This window comes from Meles meles, chromosome 8, assembly GCF_922984935.1.
Source record: "Meles meles chromosome 8, mMelMel3.1 paternal haplotype, whole genome shotgun sequence".
Classification (NCBI taxonomy): Eukaryota; Metazoa; Chordata; class Mammalia; order Carnivora; family Mustelidae; genus Meles; species Meles meles.
The window spans coordinates 55,686,365-55,706,007 of NC_060073.1; the positions used below are offsets into that span (position 1 = coordinate 55,686,365).

General features: G+C 44.5%; 2 protein-coding genes across 2 annotated transcripts; both read right to left on the minus strand.

Annotated features, from left to right (window-relative positions):
- Positions 1 to 120: 120 nt before the first annotated feature.
- C8H11orf42 (chromosome 8 C11orf42 homolog) lies at positions 121 to 8,396 on the minus strand. Its single transcript, XM_046014570.1, has 3 exons — positions 5,037 to 8,396; positions 699 to 1,497; positions 121 to 425 (listed from the first exon to the last, which is right to left on the minus strand). The coding sequence occupies exons 1-3, from the start codon at positions 5,106 to 5,108 to the stop codon at positions 295 to 297; spliced, it is 1,002 nt and encodes a 333-aa protein (XP_045870526.1). The 5' UTR covers positions 5,109 to 8,396; the 3' UTR covers positions 121 to 294.
- Positions 8,397 to 9,421: 1,025 nt separating this feature from the next.
- LOC123949743 (olfactory receptor 52W1) lies at positions 9,422 to 11,004 on the minus strand. Its single transcript, XM_046017332.1, has one exon. It carries the CDS (start codon positions 11,002 to 11,004, stop codon positions 10,012 to 10,014), a length of 993 nt encoding a protein of 330 aa, XP_045873288.1. The 3' UTR covers positions 9,422 to 10,011.
- Positions 11,005 to 19,643: the final 8,639 nt, after the last annotated feature.

The following is a 19,643-nucleotide window of genomic DNA, read 5'->3' on the forward strand; positions in this document are numbered from 1 at the left end:
TTTTTCTGGGCTGTGGCCCCAGGAAGGTTGTACATAAATGGGGAGGTCAGGGGTACTTTGTCTCTCGTGAGTGAGGACATTGGTGCCAAGATTTCAGGGTGCTTCTTATGCCTTTAATGGATGAGGGGGTCATGGAGCCTAGGGGAAAAAGTAGGGACTCTCCTCCCGCCCCCAGAAGGAAGAAGCAGCATGGGCCCAGGATGGTTTTGGGCAGCAGCAGCTGATGTTTATTGGGGACCAGTATCCCTATGCCAGATCTTGGGGGCCTCGCCCCCTGCATTTCTCGCTTCAGCTTCATTCGTCGCTGTCGAACTCTGAGGACAGACCCTGCAGCAGGGGCAGGGACATGGAGTGCCGGTCGGGGTCCCCGGGGCCCCCACCCTGGACTCCTGGTGGGGGGCTGCGGGGGCTGAAGAGCCAGTTCTCTGCCAGGGTTGGGGATAGTCACAGCTTGACTCATGGCCTGGTTTTTCTGCCTCCCTGGTCCCTCCCTGGCCCTCTATGCTGTGCCCACCCCCTCACCACGACCATGCTTCCACCTCATTGCCCCCGACTCCCTCACTCCATCCCCTGTCACTGGGATCCAGTGTGGAGTTAGGGGTGCCCCACACATTGCTGGGCACACACTCCTATATTCTCCATGCCCTCCCCCCTTTACCCAATCCCATCCCTTTCAACTTCATAACACCTAGCAGTACCTGACAACATCTGGGGCCCCCTGCGGAAGGGGTTTCGGCCCTTGTAGGAGAATCTGGTGGGTCTGCCTTCCGGCCCTTCCTGAGGAGGTGGTGTAGGTGGGCCTGGGACAGGTTGGGGCACATCAGCAGCTTCAGGGGTATTGGCAGCAACTGATGTGAGGGCCAGAGGTGGCATGATGCCAGGGTTGGGTCTGACCCAGTTGGCACCATGGGGCAGTGGATCTTTGGTCAGAGGCTTCTGTGGTCCCAGCACTCCTTTGGGCTGCAGTGAAAACTTGAGGCAGGAGAAGGCAACAGGCAGTGACCGTTGTAACCGGAGCAGCTGGGGCTCACGGGCTGTAGGTAATAGCCCCAGCTGCAGCCAGGAACAGGAGAAGACCTGGTAGATGACATAGATGCTGTGGGTGCTTCGGAGCCAGGGAAGATTTTGCTGTAGGCTCACCTGCCCTGGTGGCAGCAGCAGGAAGGCCACCTTCTTGCGCAGGCCACCCATGTGCAGGCGGATCCGGCAGGGCTGCCCTTCCAACAGTCGCATTTCTTCATAGGCTATCTCTGCTCGGCCATTTGGTGAGTATTCCCGAGTGCAGTGGGCAAAGGCACCCTCGGACCCTGCTTGCTCCAGGAGGTTTGGTAGTGGCCCCACTGATTGTAGTGCCCGCCGACCCTGCCGACCCGGTAAAGCCAGGCGGGTGTGGGCTGGGCGGGACTGCTTCACTAGCACACCCAGTAGGTCATAGCAGGCTGCATCCGACAGGAAAGGTACTGCCACTACATTGGGCCCAAAGCGCTCCTCGATAACCTGCAGATGGCCAGTTTACAGGTCAGTGACTGAATTAGGGTCAGGAGTTACCTGGTAGCCTACTCTAGATTGACCCTCCCATTGTTCACTGTGCAATTACATCTCCACAACGTGGATGCTTCCTGCTTATTTCCTAGTTCTGTCTAGTTCTGTCTACTATTTGCAAGACCCTGCTGGATACTGGGAATACATAAAAGCATAACACTTCGACCTCATCTTATCATAGCTCAGTCTAATGGAGGAGATGAAGATGTAGACAGTAGTCAGCTAAGTAAAATAATAGGCAGGTGTGGAGGAGACCAGAAGTGACTTAACAGCTTTTGTCTTTGATAGAAGGGGATCAGAGGATTTCTAGTTTCTAGGTGGTAATACTTGAATTTTGAAGGAATTAGCTAGGTAGGAGGATGGTCAATCCAGGGAAAGGATACAGCCATTTAAAAAACTGGAACTTAGAAACTAAGAAGGGCACATTCAGGAACACACTATTTCATACTACTTAAACATAAGGTCTGAAGAGGGACAGACACACAGGAACTAGACTATGAAAGATCTTGAGTGTGCTAAGTAACAGAAATTTGATCCTGAGGGCAATGGAAAGCCATTTGAAGGGCTCTGGGTGAGAGGGACAGGATCAGAGAGGTGCTTTAGAAAGCTAATTTTGAACAGCAAGACAAAATAAGGAGAGAGAAATATTAGTTAAGAGTATTGTATTGAGCCACCCAGCCGCCTGGGTGGCTCAGTGGGTTAAAGCCTCTGCCTTCAGCTCGGGTCATGAGCCCAGGGTCCTGGGATCAAGCCCTACATCAGGCTCCATGCTTGGCAGGAGCTTCCCCCTCTCTCTCTGCCTGCTTCTCTGCCTACTCGTCATCTCTGTCTGTCAAATAAATAAATTAAAAAAAAAAAAGTATTGCTGCAGGCAAAACATGGTGAGGCTTTCTAAACTAAATAAATGGGGGAACTAAAATAATGGAAGATCTTTAGGTTATAGAATTAGTAGAACTTAGTTAAGGAGTGTGGGAAAAGGAGTTGTGAAGAATTAGTCTTAGATGATTGGTTAGGTGGTTGATGCCATTCACTACAATGGGCACACAGAGATAGGTTTGGAATGACCATTCTTCAACATCTGCCCTGGCTACAGGAAGTACTTCTTTTAGGGATTTGAGGCCTAATCTTTGTAATGCAGGTCCCGATATGCTTTTAGGGATTCTAATTCCTCTTGGTTTTGTTCTTCTTGTCTTGGCTTTTTTGGTTTGGCAATCCAGTTCTGGGAAGTTTAACTTCATGACTACCTGGGAAACCTTGTAAAATCCTCTTTAATAACTGTATGTAGGAATGATCTCGACTCATCAAAGATATTGCTAGCTGAGACTTCTGGCTCTGTGTTCTGCTAGGGAGTACGTAAAATTCCCTTTTTGGGTCCCTTTCCTGTTTGTTCTACTCCTCTTCCTCAGCCCTCAATTCCCACACATCTGTCTCCCTGCTGCTGCCATTGCCCACCTTGCTGGTCTTCTGGTAGAATTCATCAGTGATCCCTTAAGGCCAGTCTGTTTTTTTTGCTACATAGAGCTGTTTTAGAAGTGTGACTGCACAGCATAAGAGGAGGGTAGTTAACTGATGGAGTTGTGTCTGCACTTAAAACAAGCTGAAGTAGCTTGAAGACTACTGTCTCTTGTCACCTAGCCAAGGAAATAAATGGCGCTCTTTCTTAATGTGCATGGAAGAATTTCCCATCTTCCTCTCCTGTGCTTCATTGAGACATGGAATACTTTCCTTCTGGTGGGAGCATCAGGCTGAAGAACAGGGCTCTAAGAAGGTCCCTTTGGATTTCCCAGGGATGACAGCAGAGCACTGGTGGGTTGGCATTTTGTATAGAATGCTCTGTCCCATGACGAAGAAAGCATAGTCACCAAGTATAACTTCAGAATCCTACCCTCATTGCTCCTTTGGTCCCTAGGTTCCTATACAAATAAGGCAAATAGGAGTGTCCCCAGGAGGTAACGCTCTAATGGGATTTTGACAAATACCTGGTTCTTACGGTCCACGTGTCTGCTAAGAGGTGACTCACTAATTTACCTGGAGGCTTGTCCCAGAATATAGACATGAATTTGCCTTGGGTTGGGTGGGTTATCAGGCCCTCTTTCTTACCCTTCAGGCCCCCAGTAGTTATCCTAAGGTAGGTAAAATAAAATTTCTATGCTAGGGTGACTATTCTTGGTAGAGTCACCATTTGAGACCACTACCTGTTGTTCCCATTGCAGTTTTGTTTCTGGGTAAAAGTTCTGTGGAATATAGAGCCCTGCAAATTTAGATCTCCCAGGGGCAGTTTGGGAAAGTGAGGGTGGAAGACTCTTTTCCTGGATGTACCTTGGCTGGTTTGAGCTGAATGAGCTTTTGAGCCATGTTTTGGTTAGTTCTGTGTATTAACAAAGTACTCAATAAATTCTCAGCAGTTCTGGAGAGAGGAAACTGGGTCACTTAGAGGTGTCCTCCTTGAATTTGCCATGTACCACTGGTGATTTATCCTGAATCATTACCTTGCCTTTCCTGACAATTTTCCATTTGAGTAGGGAAATTTTCTGATGCTGAGAGATAGCGTAGCTTTCCACTAGTTAATGATCATATTTACTATCATTCTAATGAAATTCTTGATCTTGTCCATACCAACCTTTTACATTGCTGAAGCCAGGTACTTTGGGAGGCCTCGACTCTCCTATTTCTACTTCCCTGGGAAGCTGACCTTTGTGGTGAGCTGCTGCTCCATTTCAGATGGGAGCCCCATCTGAAGGGGCTGCTTTGAGTCTGGCAGGTGCCACTTTAAGATGGTTGTTTTAAAATTGGTGGGCTGCCTTCTATGAGACCTTGAAATTAACTGTCTTTCAGATCACATAACTGGAACCTGATTCCCAAATTCTCCAAATTCAGCAATTGTAGCCATCTGGATTTGATGAGATTTGTTGGGTACCTGCAGCTAGATACAGCTGATCTCTGCCTGCTCCTGAAAATCTACATATTTTGCTCAAAACCCCAATTTTCCATTCTGTAGAAGCTAAAGGTGAAGGAGGTATCTGTGAAGAGATTGAAGTTCCTTTAGAAAGTTTAAAGGGCCCTTGTGACCGGCCCTTTGTCTTTGACCTCATTTTCACTACTACTCATTTGAATTCTGCTCTAAAGGACTATTTGCAGTTCACAAATATGAACTTTTCTTTTTCCTCTTGGCTTTTGCATATGCTGTACCTTTAATTAGGACACTGTTCACTTACCCACCCACCCACCTGCTCATTAACTCATTTAGGTGTTTATTAGGCACCATTTATGAGTCAGGCATTCCTTTTCCCTCTACATGAGAATAATACCTACTTGCCCAGCTAGAATGTCACTCTCTCCAGGAGGCCTTTCTGACCTCCTAAGTCCTACCCGGAGTTAGCACTTGTTACTGTTCTTGTCGATTGCTATTGCCTTTCAAGGAATTGTCTTCCTACTCATAAATTGCTCAGACCCATCTAGGTCACACTTTCTTACTTTCTTTTTAGCCCTCTTACTTTATCCTTGATGAGGGTCCAGGTGGCATCAGCTTCATCCAGTGTCAGCAGGTGGGGGGTACCAACCAACATGGTGGGGTGTGAGAGGGGTTAGGCAGGGCAGTGGCTGCTGCAGGAACCCCAAGCTGCCCAGGGAGGTGAGGCCCCAGGCCTTAGGCTTTGACCTACTACAACATGAGGTCATAGAGGTCCTGTAGATAATGGGGCCTTGGGTGGGGAGAGGACAATCCCTCTACTAGCCTCACTATGTCCACAGCCCGAGTCCAGGCTCTCGAGTGACTTACCCATTCTCCTCCTTAGGGGAGAAGAATGCAGGTGTGTTTGGGTGGATTTGTATATGTGTGTGCTTGTGTGAGTGCATGTGTGTGTGTATGCTTGTATTTCTTGGTCTGAGTTCTTTAAGAAAGCAGAATCAGGCTTCCCCCTTCAGCAGCCTCCTGAAGCAATGTGCTGTGCTGTATTATCAGCTGTGGATGACTTCTTTGTGAGGTTAGGTAAGGGTCCTGAAGGACATGGGAGAAGTATAAAACAGGACTTAGACTGAGAAACAAGCAGTAATTCTCAACATTGGTCATACTTTGGAATTACCTGGGAGCTTTTAAAACTATAGATACCTGGATCCTACCCCCAGGGATTCTGATTTAATTGGACTGGAGTATGCCTAGGCATCGGGATTTCTAAAAGCTCCTCAGGCAGTTCTGATGTGCAGCCTAACTTGAAACACATTATTAGTGAGTGGGTTACAATTGAAATGAAAACCAGGTGTGTGTGTAGGTGGGTGCCATATGAGTGGTGGCAGTGTGGAGGATAAGAATGTAATTGGGTAATGTTGCCTTAGTAACTGGAGAGGACTTTTAGGAAGCCAGAATTACCCAGGTAAATTTGAGGAAATTTTTTTTCATGTACCACTCCCTGACCTAGGCTGATCTGTGTGTAGCTGGCTCTTTCCTGCTGCAGCCCTAATCTATGTGTGATTTCCCTTTGTGTCTCTGTTCAGAGATCTCAACCTGGTGTTTGCTGGAGAACAGTGGTTTTTCCTTGGGGAAGAGGCACTCTGTGGAGCCTTTCTAGTAACTTCTACTCTGCCTCTTATCTGTCTAAAGAGTCTTCTCTTGAGTCCCTCTGGAGAGTCTCCTGTGTTCCTAGGAAGACCACTTCTGTATGGGGAGCATCCTTTCCTATCCTGGCCCAGCAGGTAGGGCTGTCCCATGAAGTTGGCCATCGTCTGAGCTGGCTGAGGTGGTACAAGTATGAGGCACAAGGAGTGGTCTTACATGATGTAACTGGCCTCAGGGGAGGGTAAGTCTCTCTAGACAGAGCTAATGGTGTGGGTGCTAGGTGTTTAAGCAAAGATTTGACAGTGGGCCTGGGATTGCTCCAGGAGAGGAACTGAAATCAGGTATTTGTTGAAGTCCTGTGTGCTAGGGGCTGTGTCAAACCTTTTGAATCCATTATCCTAGTTAATCCTTTTAGTAACTTCTTGAAGTAGGTACTATTATTTCCTCATTTTCAAGTGAATTAACAGGCTCAGAAAGATTAAGTAGATTAGTGCAAGGGATACAGTGAGTTAATGGCAGTCTGGGATTCAAATCCAAGTCTGCCTGATTCCAGCTTTTTTAAACTAAAATTTGAATGGTAGTTCTTTTTGGTGAAGGAAGAAATTGCTGTATCCCTTCTGTTCTGAGTGTATGGTGGGAGGGCGCCTGTTCAGTGGATGTGCAAAGTCATTTAGTGAAAAGGAAGCAGGCAGGATAAGAGAACTGCAGTAGCCAAACCAGAAACCCCAAGCTTCTTGTCAGGGCAGGCAAAACCAAATTTCTTCCTCTAGTACCCTCCTAGCCCTATACCAGGAGAGGTCATCTGGTGTAGTACGGTTGGCACTTCTGTTCCGTCCAGAAAGAATTCTAAATGAGGTAGACAGCAGAGAGACATATACCAGGACAAGGGACACAGACATGGGGCAAAACAGACAGTGCAAGGAGGCAGAAATGCAGAGGTACAGATATGAAAGTTACTGATAAACAGGGGCAGAGGATGATGTACATCCGTATCCTAAGGGGATTCCAGAATGAGAAGGGGGTGGATAGGGTAGGGACAGGGATGATGGGCTGTTTGTGAAATGTGAAGAGGATCTCTTTTTCAGATTTTCATAGAGGGGCTAAGAGAGGGAAGTTGGGTATAGATGAACTCCTCAGGCAGAAGCCCATATCGTCATCTCTTTTGCTGATGATCATGATTCTTTAAGCTCCCTGCATTCCACATTGCCCTACCCTGGCATTAAGTGAGACTTTCTTTCCCTTTGGCTCATAGAGTCCGAGGATGGAAAGTTGCTGAAGGAAAACAGATGACAACTGAGTTCTGGATGGAGTTGATGAGCCTAAGGGTGGGCTGTTTGGGCCATAGCCTGCTCATTGGGTTGCCTCCAGTGTGGCACATTCTGGGGTTTCCGTGGACAGATCATCTGCAACATATCTGAGTGGTGACTGGACTGAAGAACATGAGAGGAACAAAACAGGCAGGGGCTGTTATTTAGGGAACATGGGGTTCTCTGCAACAACCTCCAGGGTACTATAGAATAGTGTTGATAGAACTTTTGGAGGGATAAAGAGCCCTAACAAGTCTCTTCACTTCTCTTAGGCTACAGAGATAACTGTACAAGGCCCTAATCCCTTATTTGAAACCTTTAGGGATAGATGTGTTTTGAATGTCAGAATTTTAGAAAGGGAATATAGTGCCTTTTTCCTATATAAAGGAGTACCCCAGAGAGGTTTAGGGCAGTGCCCTTTAATCGAACACATCAATATTTCTGAACCTAAATGTATAAATATTCACGCCAAGTGAGATAAATAAATACTGTAAATACCATTGTGATGTTTCAGGTTAGGTTTTGGACCAAAGTTAAAACAAAAGATATTGTTTATTCAGAGATTTTTTTATTTTGGAACTGTGGATAAGGGATTATAGGATTACTCTCAGGTTGTTGTGAGGAGTAAGGGAGTGCTGGTAGTCTTCTAAACACATCACATGGTAGGTGTGTGATCTCAATCTAAAACAAAATAACTAATGTCCAAGAGGGTGGAATTTGGCTTGAAGAAAGAAGGTTCTTGCAATGGGCAATGCACAATTTTGGAAATCAGCTGCCTTGGGGGAGCTGTGTACAACCAGGGAATGAAGGTGCCTTAGACAAGAGGTTTCCTGTGGTGGGAAGGTGATAGAATTCATTGCTTATGAACATTGACTGCATAGGATTTCCCTTTTCATGTACCAGAGGGAAAAGGCAAAAAATGTGCGTGTGTGTATGTGTGACACAGGACGTCACATATACATTTCTTTATAATAATGTTGTAATAAATATCTTACTGCATACATCTTTGTTTATATCTCTAATTATTTTGTTAGGATAGATTTATTAAAGAGGAATCCCTAAGAGAATATGGACATCTTAAAGACTCATGACCAATTAGGATTGGGATTTTGTCACAATTATCCACAAAATCGTTGCCTGAGGAGTTTAACTCAACATCATGAAAAAGATTAGCCTTGAGAATGAGTGAGCCCACACTCAAGGACAACTGTAGATCTCCTCAGTGTGACAACACCTCTGAAAATCATGCAGAACTTCTGCACTATCTCTTCAGCTCCTTGTTAATGAGGACCTGGTAAGATATCTCATGGCCCTGGAGAGGATATCACCTGCTTTTTCAGATCTGCAGCCTTCTCTGCTGTGTGGTATCCCATGGTGTTTGGTGCAGCTATCTGCTGAGTGGTCAGCCCTGCACTTGCCTTTAGGTCTTCATGGCTGACTCCAGTACCTGCGGTTATGATAGCTTTCCCGGAGAGCTTGGGTCTGCCTGTGTAGCCTGTAGCTTTCTCCAACCTTATAATGGTGAATCCCTGCCTTTTGCCTGAGATTATATTCATTCTTGGCTGGTGTGAAAGATCTTTTGCGCAGTGTTCCTTCCAGTGTAGTGTCTTAAAGTCAGTCACCTGTTGGCAATACCATGATACTTCCTATGTAATACCTCTATTCTCTGCTAGCCACAGCAGTAAAAAAATACTCCTATTTAATCATGTTGCACCAACATCATGTACATCTAGTGATGTTGACCAGGACAAATGGGGGTGCTGATGTGGATTTTATTTGGGAATTCAATGTTCTTGACTGAGGATGCAGAGAAGAGCAAAATGATGAGACCACAGTGACTGGACTTCAGACAAGCAGGTGAAGCGGTTATTTCCCAGGATATCAAAATTTCTTTCAGTTGGAGCTCTGACCCCTATGGCTGTAGGCCCAGGAAGAGAAGTTCTAGCAATTAATTCTTGAGATATCGACAGAAGAGTGGGCGTAGTAATTACCCGTAGATAATTCTACCCGTAGTAGAATACCAAGAGGATTCTCTGGACTGGGATGGTAAAGATCAATATGCTGGCCAAATTTGGGACCCCCATCTGGGCACATTATCCAGATTCTCAGAATGTGGGGAATAAGCCTGTAACTTTCCCTAAGGAGAGGCTGAAAATAGAATCTGGCTCCAGAAGTGGAGAGGGCTGTGATCCCAGGCAAGGACCCAAACATTTGCCTCCTGAGGCAGCGTCACTCTTCCCAGCATCAGTAGAGGAGCTTTTGTGTGGAAACATGGGGAGACTTAGGTAAAAATGATGGCGGCAGGGAGAGGAGAGTTTTCATTAAGTTAAATCTTGTGTACTATGAACCATGGTAATTCCTGATCTTATTTTCCTACATAGTAACATGTAGCCCCCTGCCTCCTGCCTCCCGAGCAAGATACATGGATAGGCCAAAGCCTGCATATGCTAGTGATCATGCATAGTAGAGACTTCATAGCAAATATTTGTTCAGTGGTTATCACAGTCATATGTAGACAGTGGGACAAAGCTGACATAATTCACACCTCCAGACCCTAGACTCTCTTCTATATGTCCCCTCTCCTCCATCAGCAGACTCCACTGTTTTCTCTTACAACTGGCTTTTTCTGTTGGTGAAGATTTCTAGGAGCTGGTCCCTGATTTGCTTGGTGCGGACCCCGTAGATGAGCGGGTTGAGGGCAGGTGGCAGCAGCAAATAGATGTTAGAGAGAAGAATGTGCACAGGCTTTGGGACAGTGTGACGACCAAAGCGATGTGTGAGGTAAGAGAAGAGACCAGGTACATAGAAGGCCAGAATGACACAGATGTGGGAACTACATGTGCCAAAGGCCTTGGCCCGGGCCTCCCGGGTAGGTAGCCGCAGTACAGCGTGGGCAATGAGCCCGTAAGAGGCAGTGATGCCCAGGATATCTATACCTGAAACGGCCAGTGAAAGTGCCAGCCCGTACAAATTGTTGGCCCGCGTGTCGCCCACCACCAGCTCTACCACTGCCATGTGTGCACAGTACGCATGGCCAATGGTCTTAGCTCGGAAGTGCTCAAATCGTGCCACAAGCAGAGGGAAAGGCACAACAATAGCCACAGCTTTCAGTGCCAGTGCCAGTGCTGCATAGCCTACACGGGTTTTGGTGACTTGGAGAGGGTAATGCAGTGGACGCCCTACTGCCACAGCACGATCATAGGCCATGGCCAACAGCACACCAGATTCCACAGCAGTCAGTGCATGGACAAAGAACATCTGGGCCAGGCAGGCACCGTATGGTACAGGCCGGGGCCCAAGCCACAGCACAGCAAGCAACCCCGGGGCTATAGATGTAGCTAAGCCCAGGTCTGTAGCTGCCAGGGTGGCCAGGAGTAGAAACATGGGCTGCTGCAGTGTGGAATCTATCTGCACCAATGCCAGCAGTGTTCCATTGCCCAGTAGGGCCAGCAAATACATGGGCCCAAAGACCAGTGTCAACCAGGCCTGGGCACCCCCTAGTCCTGGAATGCCAGTCAGTATGAAGAAGGTCGGGCGTGGGAAGGTGGAGTTGGGATGTGGACCTTCTGCCATCCCGTGGGGGGGCAAGGCTTTAGGGCTCATGGGGGCATGACTTCTGATAGGGAAGAGACAGAGGGAGAGATTTTGGAGGGAGTCACAGTGGCACAGACCCATCCATGGGGTATGTGTTGGGGTAGTGCAGGTTTGGGGGATTGCAGGGTTATAACCTTTGGTTAAGGTTTTTGGATGGATAATCAAGGTCACTACCCCAGCTTGAATGGGAGAATCCTTTATGCCTGAAAGCCCATGAGTGTTGTAGGGGGAGAAATGGGGAGACACTAGTATTGAGAAAGGAGAGCCTCCCTGTTGCAGAGGCTGCTATAGCTGGGGGTCACCTGAGAGCTGGGGCTGAGATGCACGTTTTTCTTCCTCAGGATCCAAAGTAGAGTCCATCTCTGTAAGGTGGGGGAAAGCCAGAGCTGGTTGGGGGTCAGGCCCCAGACTGCACTGTCCTCAAATGTATATCCTTAGGCAGAGCTCCTGGGCCTCAGCTTCCTCAGCTCCACACTGGGGGTGGACACATGATTGTAGTTGTCCAGCTTTAACATTCCAGGCATCAACCCTCAAAGAAGACGAGTAGAGAGAAAAGGAGAAACAGGAGGAGGAAGACTGGACCTGCAGTGAAGCTGGAAGCCTGATGTGACAGGAGAAAACTTGCTGGGTTTTGAACACCAGGTGGAGTGTTGAAGTTGGGCCTGGGAAGGAACAGAGAAAGAGAGATGGCAGCAAAAAAGGGAACTTCTCTGTCTCCCTTCCTTCTTCATGATCCAGAAAGGAGTCCCACCAAAGTCTTAATACTGGGGTGCCAGAGGGAATGGAGGTGCCAGAGGGGGAGGAAAGGGTATGCAACCCAGAGTAGCAGCCATACGTGGAAGAAACATCTCTGATATTGGAGGAGGCAGGGTGAGTAGAACCGATTCTACCCAGAATCTAGCTCACAACAGAAGATCAATAAACATTAAATGGATAAATGAATGAGGAAAGCACCAGCAGAAGACTTGACTGGAGAAAGATCCTGAACGCTGTGTGTTGGCAGCTTTTCTTCACTTTGATGAATGCCTGTGGGGCCCTTTATGAGGCTGTTCTACCTGCTTCCCTCAGGGCCCATGCCCCTCCCACCTGTGCCACATTAACTCTTCCCTGGGCTGCCTCCTTGCCCAGTGTGATAGCATGGTAACTCAGAAAGTAGAGGAAGGAGGCAGAGAGGGGGACAAGGAGAGTAGAATGGGAGTGAAGAGATCTGGGAAAGAGGAACACTTCCTCTGGGGAGTCTTTGCTGACTCCCTGAAGTCTGGAGAGAAGACCTTGCTATACTCTTGAATAGCATTGGTTCCCCTCTTTTTGTTGTTGTTGTTGTAATTTGTTCATTCATTTAAAAATAATCGACACAATGCATCCAATTCTCAATTGCTCATTTGAAGAAGAGCAGACGCATAGCAACGGGATGTAAAATTTCCAAATGTTGTGTAAGGGAGATAATGGGAGTCATAATTAGACAAGTATACACGTACAATATGCCCTGGTTATTTTTATGCCTTATGACACTACCATTATGAGAGGGGAAAGAAGCTGGCTATGCTATTGACATCTGAAGCTGGTAGAATCCTAAAAATTGGCAATAAACAATGTATATCAAGAGAAACACAGGAGAATGAAGAGTTGACTATCTTTCTGTACTTTGTTTCTATTTTATCCTAATACATCATGTTGCCTAACACTTGCTTCTATCATATATAAAGTCCAAGACTATAAAAGGTTCCCTTCTATTGCAATTACTTCTCTTCTCTTTCTCTGTCTCTCTCTCTCCCCACCTCTAGCAGTGCTTCTTATTAGCCAGTATCTCCACTGCTCATCACAGTGCCGGGCATGTATTTGTCTATGAGTAACTACTTACTGCTTTTAACTGTGTGACAGTACTGCTGGCCAGACAGCATTTGCTGACTAACAGAGGCTCCAACAGTTTTAGGAGACTTAGGTATCTATGGAGATGAGAAAAAAGGTTATTCACCATCAACCACAAGTCCACTGGGTACGATTCTGCTCTAACGACACATACCCTAAAAATCACCACAGCATGCAAGATAATGTAATAAAAACGGGGCTTGTGGGAAAGGTGGCAGTTGGGGACATTCAAAAACTTCGTCAGTGACACACTTAAAAAAAAGGATAGCACCCCAATAAAAATGGTGGCACTGTTTAATATGTTAACTGGTCAGATACTGCATAAATACACCAAGAAATAAGACACGTTACCTTGAAAAAGACTAGTTTTTTTTTTTTAATATTTTATTTATTTATTTGACAGAGAGAGAGAGGTCACAAGTAGGCAGAGAGGCAGGCAGAGAGAGGGAGAAACAGGCTCCCCACTGAGCAGAGAGCCCAATGCGGGGCTCGATCCCAGGACCCTGAGATCATGACCTGAGCCGAAGGCAGAGGCTTAAACCACTGAGCCACCCAGGCGCCCCAAGACTAGGAGTTTTCCTTGTAGAAATGTTAAAGGCAGCTGGTGAATAATTGAGAAGCGGTAGAAGGGGAGACCACAGCTGTCCCCTCTTATCTGCAGTTTCCCTTCTGCAGTTCCAATCACCCACTGCCCTCAACTACTGTGGGGAAGCAGATGATCCTCTTTCTGACGAATTGTCAGAAGGTCAATCATAGCCTAACGCTACGTCACAATGCTGCGTCATTCCCCTCTGCGTCCTCACATAGGCATTTTGCCCTCTCACATCGTCCCAGGAAGCAGGGTGAGTACAATGTGGTAAGGTATTTTGAGAGAGAGACCCTGTTCACATAACTTTTATTACAGCATATTGTTACAATTATTCTTATTACCATTTACAGTTAGGCTCTTGCTATGCCCAATTAATATATTACACTTTAGCATAGGCATGTCTGTATAGGAAGACCCAGTATGGGCATACCTCTTTTGATTGCATTTCACAGATCATGCATTTTTTGCAAATTGAAGATTTGTGGCAAACCTGCTTCTAGCAAGCCCGTTGCTGCCATTTTCCCAACAGCACTTGTTCACTTCGTGTCTGTGTCCCATTTCGGTAAATCTCACCATAATTAAAACTTTCTCATTTTATTATATTTGTTATGTTGCTCTGTGATCAGTGATTATAACTCACTGAAAGCTCAGGTGATGGTTAGCATTAGCAATCAGATTTTCAAAGATTTATTTATTTAGTTTAGAGAGAGACCACTCGAGCTGGGGGAGGGACTAGGGGCGAGAGGGAGAGAATCTCAAGCAGACTACCTGCTGGGCGCAGAGCTGGACATGAGGGCTTGATCTTGTGACCCTGAGATCATGATCTGAGCCCAAATCAAGAGCCAGATGCATAACTGACTGAGGCACCCAGGCGTGCCTAGCAATAATTCTTATTTTTTTATCTTAATTACATTGAATTTATTTATGTATTTTTTATTTATAACATATTTATTGAGATGTAATTCACACACCACAAAATTCACCTGGGCAATGTATACAAATCAGCATTTTTAGCATATCTATAGAGTCGAACAACTACCACCATGTCCTAATTTTAGAACATTTCCATTACTTCAACCCTCTCTCACTCTGTCCAAAATAAAGCCCTGTATTTATCAGCAGTCACTTCCTTTCTCCCCTGCTCCCAGCCCCTGGACGATACTAAGCTACTTTCTCTCTATATAAATTTACCACTATGTATAAATTTACATTTATAAACTTCGTATAAATGGAATAATACAATATATGACCTTTTGTGTCTCTTTCACTTAGCATAGTGTTTTCAGGTTCATCCATGATGTGGCATGTCTCAATACTTCATTACTTTTTACTGTGGGATATACCACCTTTGGTTTATCCATTCATCATTTGATAGACATTTGGATGGTTTTCATTCTTTTGACCATTATAAATAATATTGCTAAACATTCATGTAGAAGTTTTTATGTGGACATTCCTTTTCAGTTCTTGTATGTACTTAGGAGTAGAACTGCTGGGTCATAAGTTAAACTTTATGTTCCTTTGAGGAAATGCTGAGCTACTTTTCTTTCTTTCTTTTTTTAAATTTAATTTTATTTTTTCAGTGTTCCAAGATTCATTGTTTATGTATTTTTAAAAGATTTCATTTATTTATTTGACAGATAGCACAAGTAGGCAGAACAGCAGGCAGAGGAGAGGGAGAAGCATGTTCTCTGAGGAGCAGGGAGCCTGATGTAGGGCTTTATCCCAGGACCCTGGGATCATGACATGAGCCAAAGGCAGCCGCTTAACTGACTGAGCCACCCAGGCACCCCACTAGCAATAGTTTTAAAATTACAATACTCACATGTCTTTTTTAGATATAATGGCATTGCACACTTAATAGGCTACAGTATTGTGTAAACATAACCTTTACATGCACTGGGAAACAAAGATTCATTTGACTTGCTTTATTGCTCTATTTGCATTATTACAGTGGTCCGGAACTGAATCGGCAGTATCTCTGAGATGTGTACTTAGGGTTCGGTACTATCCGAGGTTTCAGTCATCCACTGGGGCCTTAGAATGTATAACCTGGAGGCAGCAGGGGACTACTGTAATCTGAAGTTGGGAGGAATGTTGTAACAACAGATATGGATGATGTGGTTTATAACCCAAGTGGTGATAGATGTTTCAGGTGTGTATGCATGTTGGATTATCCTTTGCTGCTGTGTTCAGCAGTTTTGAAGGCAGTTTTGTGCATTCACCTGGTTCCTGGCAGAGGGAATTGTACATAAGAGAATGTGAAATTCTCATTATACTCAGTACTCCAATGTGTCAATTCATTGGAACAAATTTGGTCTTTCAAAACCAACTTTATAGGGATCTAATTGAATCTTGGTTGTACCTGGCCCTGAATCATATGGTGAGGATACAATGGCAACGACAAGACCCTGCTGGCCTCAAAGAGCTCACTGTCTAGTGGACACAGTGATGCAAACAGTTATTGGAAAGCTACTTAAGTAATTGCATTAATTCAGGTTAGTACCAATATCGAGGGAGCACAGAGAAAAGAGGTTTCCCTCTTCCTGGGGTGTCAGGGAATTCTCTGAATTGTAGTAATGGCTACATATGCAGGTACTGCTCTAAGTCCTGTTCTTACCACATGCATTTCAGTAGGTACAATGATTTCCCCTTTTTACAGATAAAGAACTAAGGCACAAACTTGTCCAAGGTTAGTTAGTAAATAGCAGTTAGATACTAACTGTATCTGGCCCTAGCATTCTTGCTCTTAGCCACTGCTTTAAACATTTCTGCTAAGATTTAGCACATGAAAAGGAGTTTTCTTAGGGTATTTGGGCCAAAAAGATCTGTACCTGGTAAAAGAAGTTCAGGTTGTCCTAGATTGTTGAAGAAGGAAAGGAGCACTTGGGAGCTGAGGCAGTGGATGGAGAACCGTGAAGGGGATAATGCCCTTGAGTGACATTACATTTAAACAGTCTCAAGAGAACACTAATGGGACTTTTGGCTGACATATGCCTGTCCTGGGCACTAACTGTACAAAAGATTGTTCATAAGATAAATCACAGATCCTTGAAGTCGTTAAGTTCCCACAAATCTTCTATATCCTGTGTTGCTCACTAGCTATTAATCCAGGATGTTTTGGGGGATATCATTGATTTTGTCTCTAGAAAAGTTCCTTTGTTGATCCCTTAGGCCCCAGTCCAACATTAGAGAAACTTTCTGATTACATTTGGAGTCACCTGGCTGGTCTTTCCCTGAGACGCTGGCCATTGGAGGAGTGGATCCAACATTACACCTGTGACCTTATGGGGCCGTATGCCAGAGTCTGCTCCCCAGGGGTGGATGCCAGCCCTGTAGGGGGATAATGATAGAGTGGGAGGAGGAAGAGGGGCTCATTGGACCTCTCAGTTGACTGTTATAAGAGGATAAAAGAGCTCTGGGAATTGACCCTGAATTTCTTACTTCTTTGACTAATACAGCTACCACCAACATTTGCTATAGAATAGGGTTTTCAGATATCAGCTTGTGTCCATGTAGGCCTGGTCAATTTTACGATTGACTAATGAGCAACAACATGTAGCAGTAAGTTACCCATTTATACAATAGATTACAGATCAGAAAATCTTGGGGCCTAGTGATGCCACTCAACACCGACTCCTCTTCTAGAAACCTCTTAAGGCAAATTCTCTGTTGGTCAAGTCTCAATTCACTGGTGAATATGAGACCCCTCTCTGACCACTAGTACCACAATAGTGCAGGCTTCACTTTCCTGCAGTTTCTGGAGGGATAGAGAGACTCTATAAGATGGTGGCACTCTATATCTGTGGAGATGTGGATGACATGAAACCACCACACCACTCTGTTTTCTAGGTCTTCTAGCTTCACTTCCTTCCTCCATCCAGTCCTTCCATGAGAATATCTTTAATAATCCATGAAGCTCTGGGGGTACTTGGGGATATTCTGGCACTAAGGTTGTAAACTTGTGAAGAGATCTGTTCTCCCTATTATAATAGGATCTGGTAGAAATCAGGTTCTGGTAGGGGTATGTAATAGCTCAGATCTAGTTTTTATCAATTGTCCTGTAATATTGCCTGCTGTCCTTATCAATTTTCCCTTCCTCTGCAGTGGGGTCAAGTCTATCTTTGACCATAGGTAGTGGTGACTCTAGTGTTCTCTTGCATGCTGAGGTCACAGTTCCCATCCTTGTCGGTGACACTGTAAGACAGGAAAATTGGGTTATGATGCTGAACACCCTCCTACCCCCATGCTTTAATTTGTCCAATCATTCTTTTCCTTCAATATGAGGCATGGAAGAGGCATTTTTAAAGTCTCTCTGACCAGTATTAGCTAAGGAGACCAGTGCTGGGTATTCTTCCAAAGACTTTCCTCGCAGAAGATGAGTAGTTCCCTCTAAAGATTCTCTAGCATTTAGAAGGGGACTTTGGAACTGATTGTGTTTGTTGGGACCATCATTCAAGAAATTAATTCCCCAAAGTTCTGTTCTGAGGTAATAGGTAGCGCCTTTATCTTTTCCACCATTACCTCCTTTCCTCTAAGCTCATATTGAATGGCTGAAACTCTTACAACTGAGAAAGTACTAATGTCAGCCATGCAATCCAGCAAACATTATTAAGAACTCGTTACATGGCAAACACAGTATTATGAATGGAGAAACAGCCTCTCTTATCATTACGTTCACACAGCCACAGAGGCCCACTTCCTTAAGAGCTTGTGTATCTGTTTCCTTTCATCCTAACCGGCTTATGTCCCACTGTATACCCCACAAACTTATCCTAAAATATTGCAGCAGTCTCACAACAGAGGCACTTGTTTCTAAGAAACTTCATTGTGTTTTCTTTTTTCATTATACTTTTATTCGAAAAGTGGGTAATATATATAAAAGTACAAAGAATAACAAATGCACATGTTATCAAGACATCCAGAACTGATCATTATTACCATTTTGTCCCACTTGCTTTCAGTTCCTTTTTTTTCTTAAAGATTTTATTTATTTATTTGACAAAGATCACAGGTAGGCAGAGAGAGAGGAGGAAGGGAAGCAGACTCCCTGATGAGTAGAGAGCCTGATGCGGGGCTCGATTCCAGGACCCTGGGATCACGACCTGAGCTGAAGGCAGAGGCTTTAACCCACTGAGCCACCAGGAGCCCCTCAGTTCCTTTTTAATCAAGGCAATAAAAGTTAAAGATAAAATTAAAGTCTTTTATCTCCTATAGTGTTTCATTCTACCTTAGAGGCAGTAATTATCATGAATTTTGTGTATCTTTCTAATTCAGTTTTTACCGCTTTTGCAAGTGCTTTTAGACCTTTACATAAATTATTTCCTACTGTACACAGGAAATTATGTTTTGAATTCTGCTTATGCAGATATATAGATCTTTATCATTCCTTTACATTTCTACATAGTTTTACAGCTTGTGATTATGCCAAATATTTATTTACTGGTGGACTTATTGTTTCTGGCTATTTTGCTATGTATACTGCTATTTAATATTTTTGTACATGCCTCCTCTTTCACATGTATAAAAATTTCTCTAGTCTGTACATCTAGAAGTGGAATTTCTGGGTCATGAGATATGCATATTTTCCTCCTTAGCAGATTTTATCAAATTGTTCTTCAAAATATTTGTTCCAACTTGTATTCCCACTAGCAGTTTATGAAAGGTCCTGTTTTTTTAACATCCTTGATATTTTATATTATCGGACTCTTACCTTTTTGTGAATCTGGCTAATTAGAAATCTTAGCTCATCATTTTAATTTATATTTTTAATATATTTGTTGGTCATTTGTATTTCTTCCTCTATAAATTGATCATTTCTTTTGCCCATTTTTCTGTTCAGTTGTCTCTCCCCCCATATTATTTTGTACACTTTCTCTGTATATTCTAGATATTAATCCTTTGTTTTACATTGGAAATATAGCTTTCTAGTCTGTTAATTAACTTTTAATTTTGTTTATGGTGTCACTTGCCTGTACAGAAAATTTGAATTATTTTATTTTACTTTTTTAAAAAGATTTTATTTATTCACTGGACAGAGAGAGAGAGATCACAAGTAGGCAGAGCAGCAGGCAGTTGGGGGGAGCAGGCTTCCTGCTGAGCAGAGAGCTTGATGTGGGGCTCCATTCCAGGACCCTGAGATCATGACCTGGGCCGAAGGCAGTGGCTTAACCCACTGAGCCACTCAGGT

Excerpts from the sequence above, each read along its gene's own strand:
- C8H11orf42 (XM_046014570.1), bottom strand. The coding sequence starts at position 5,108 with ATGTTGGTTGGTACCCCCCACCTGCTGACACTGGATGAAGCTGATGCC. Across the intron at positions 1,498-5,036 it reads GGACCCTCATCAAGGATAAA|GTTATCGAGGAGCGCTTTGG; the intron begins GTAAGAGGGCTA and ends GGCCATCTGCAG. Across the intron at positions 426-698 it reads GGGGCCCCAGATGTTGTCAG|AGAACTGGCTCTTCAGCCCC; the intron begins GTACTGCTAGGT and ends CAACCCTGGCAG.
- LOC123949743 (XM_046017332.1), bottom strand. The coding sequence starts at position 11,004 with ATGAGCCCTAAAGCCTTGCCCCCCCACGGGATGGCAGAAGGTCCACAT.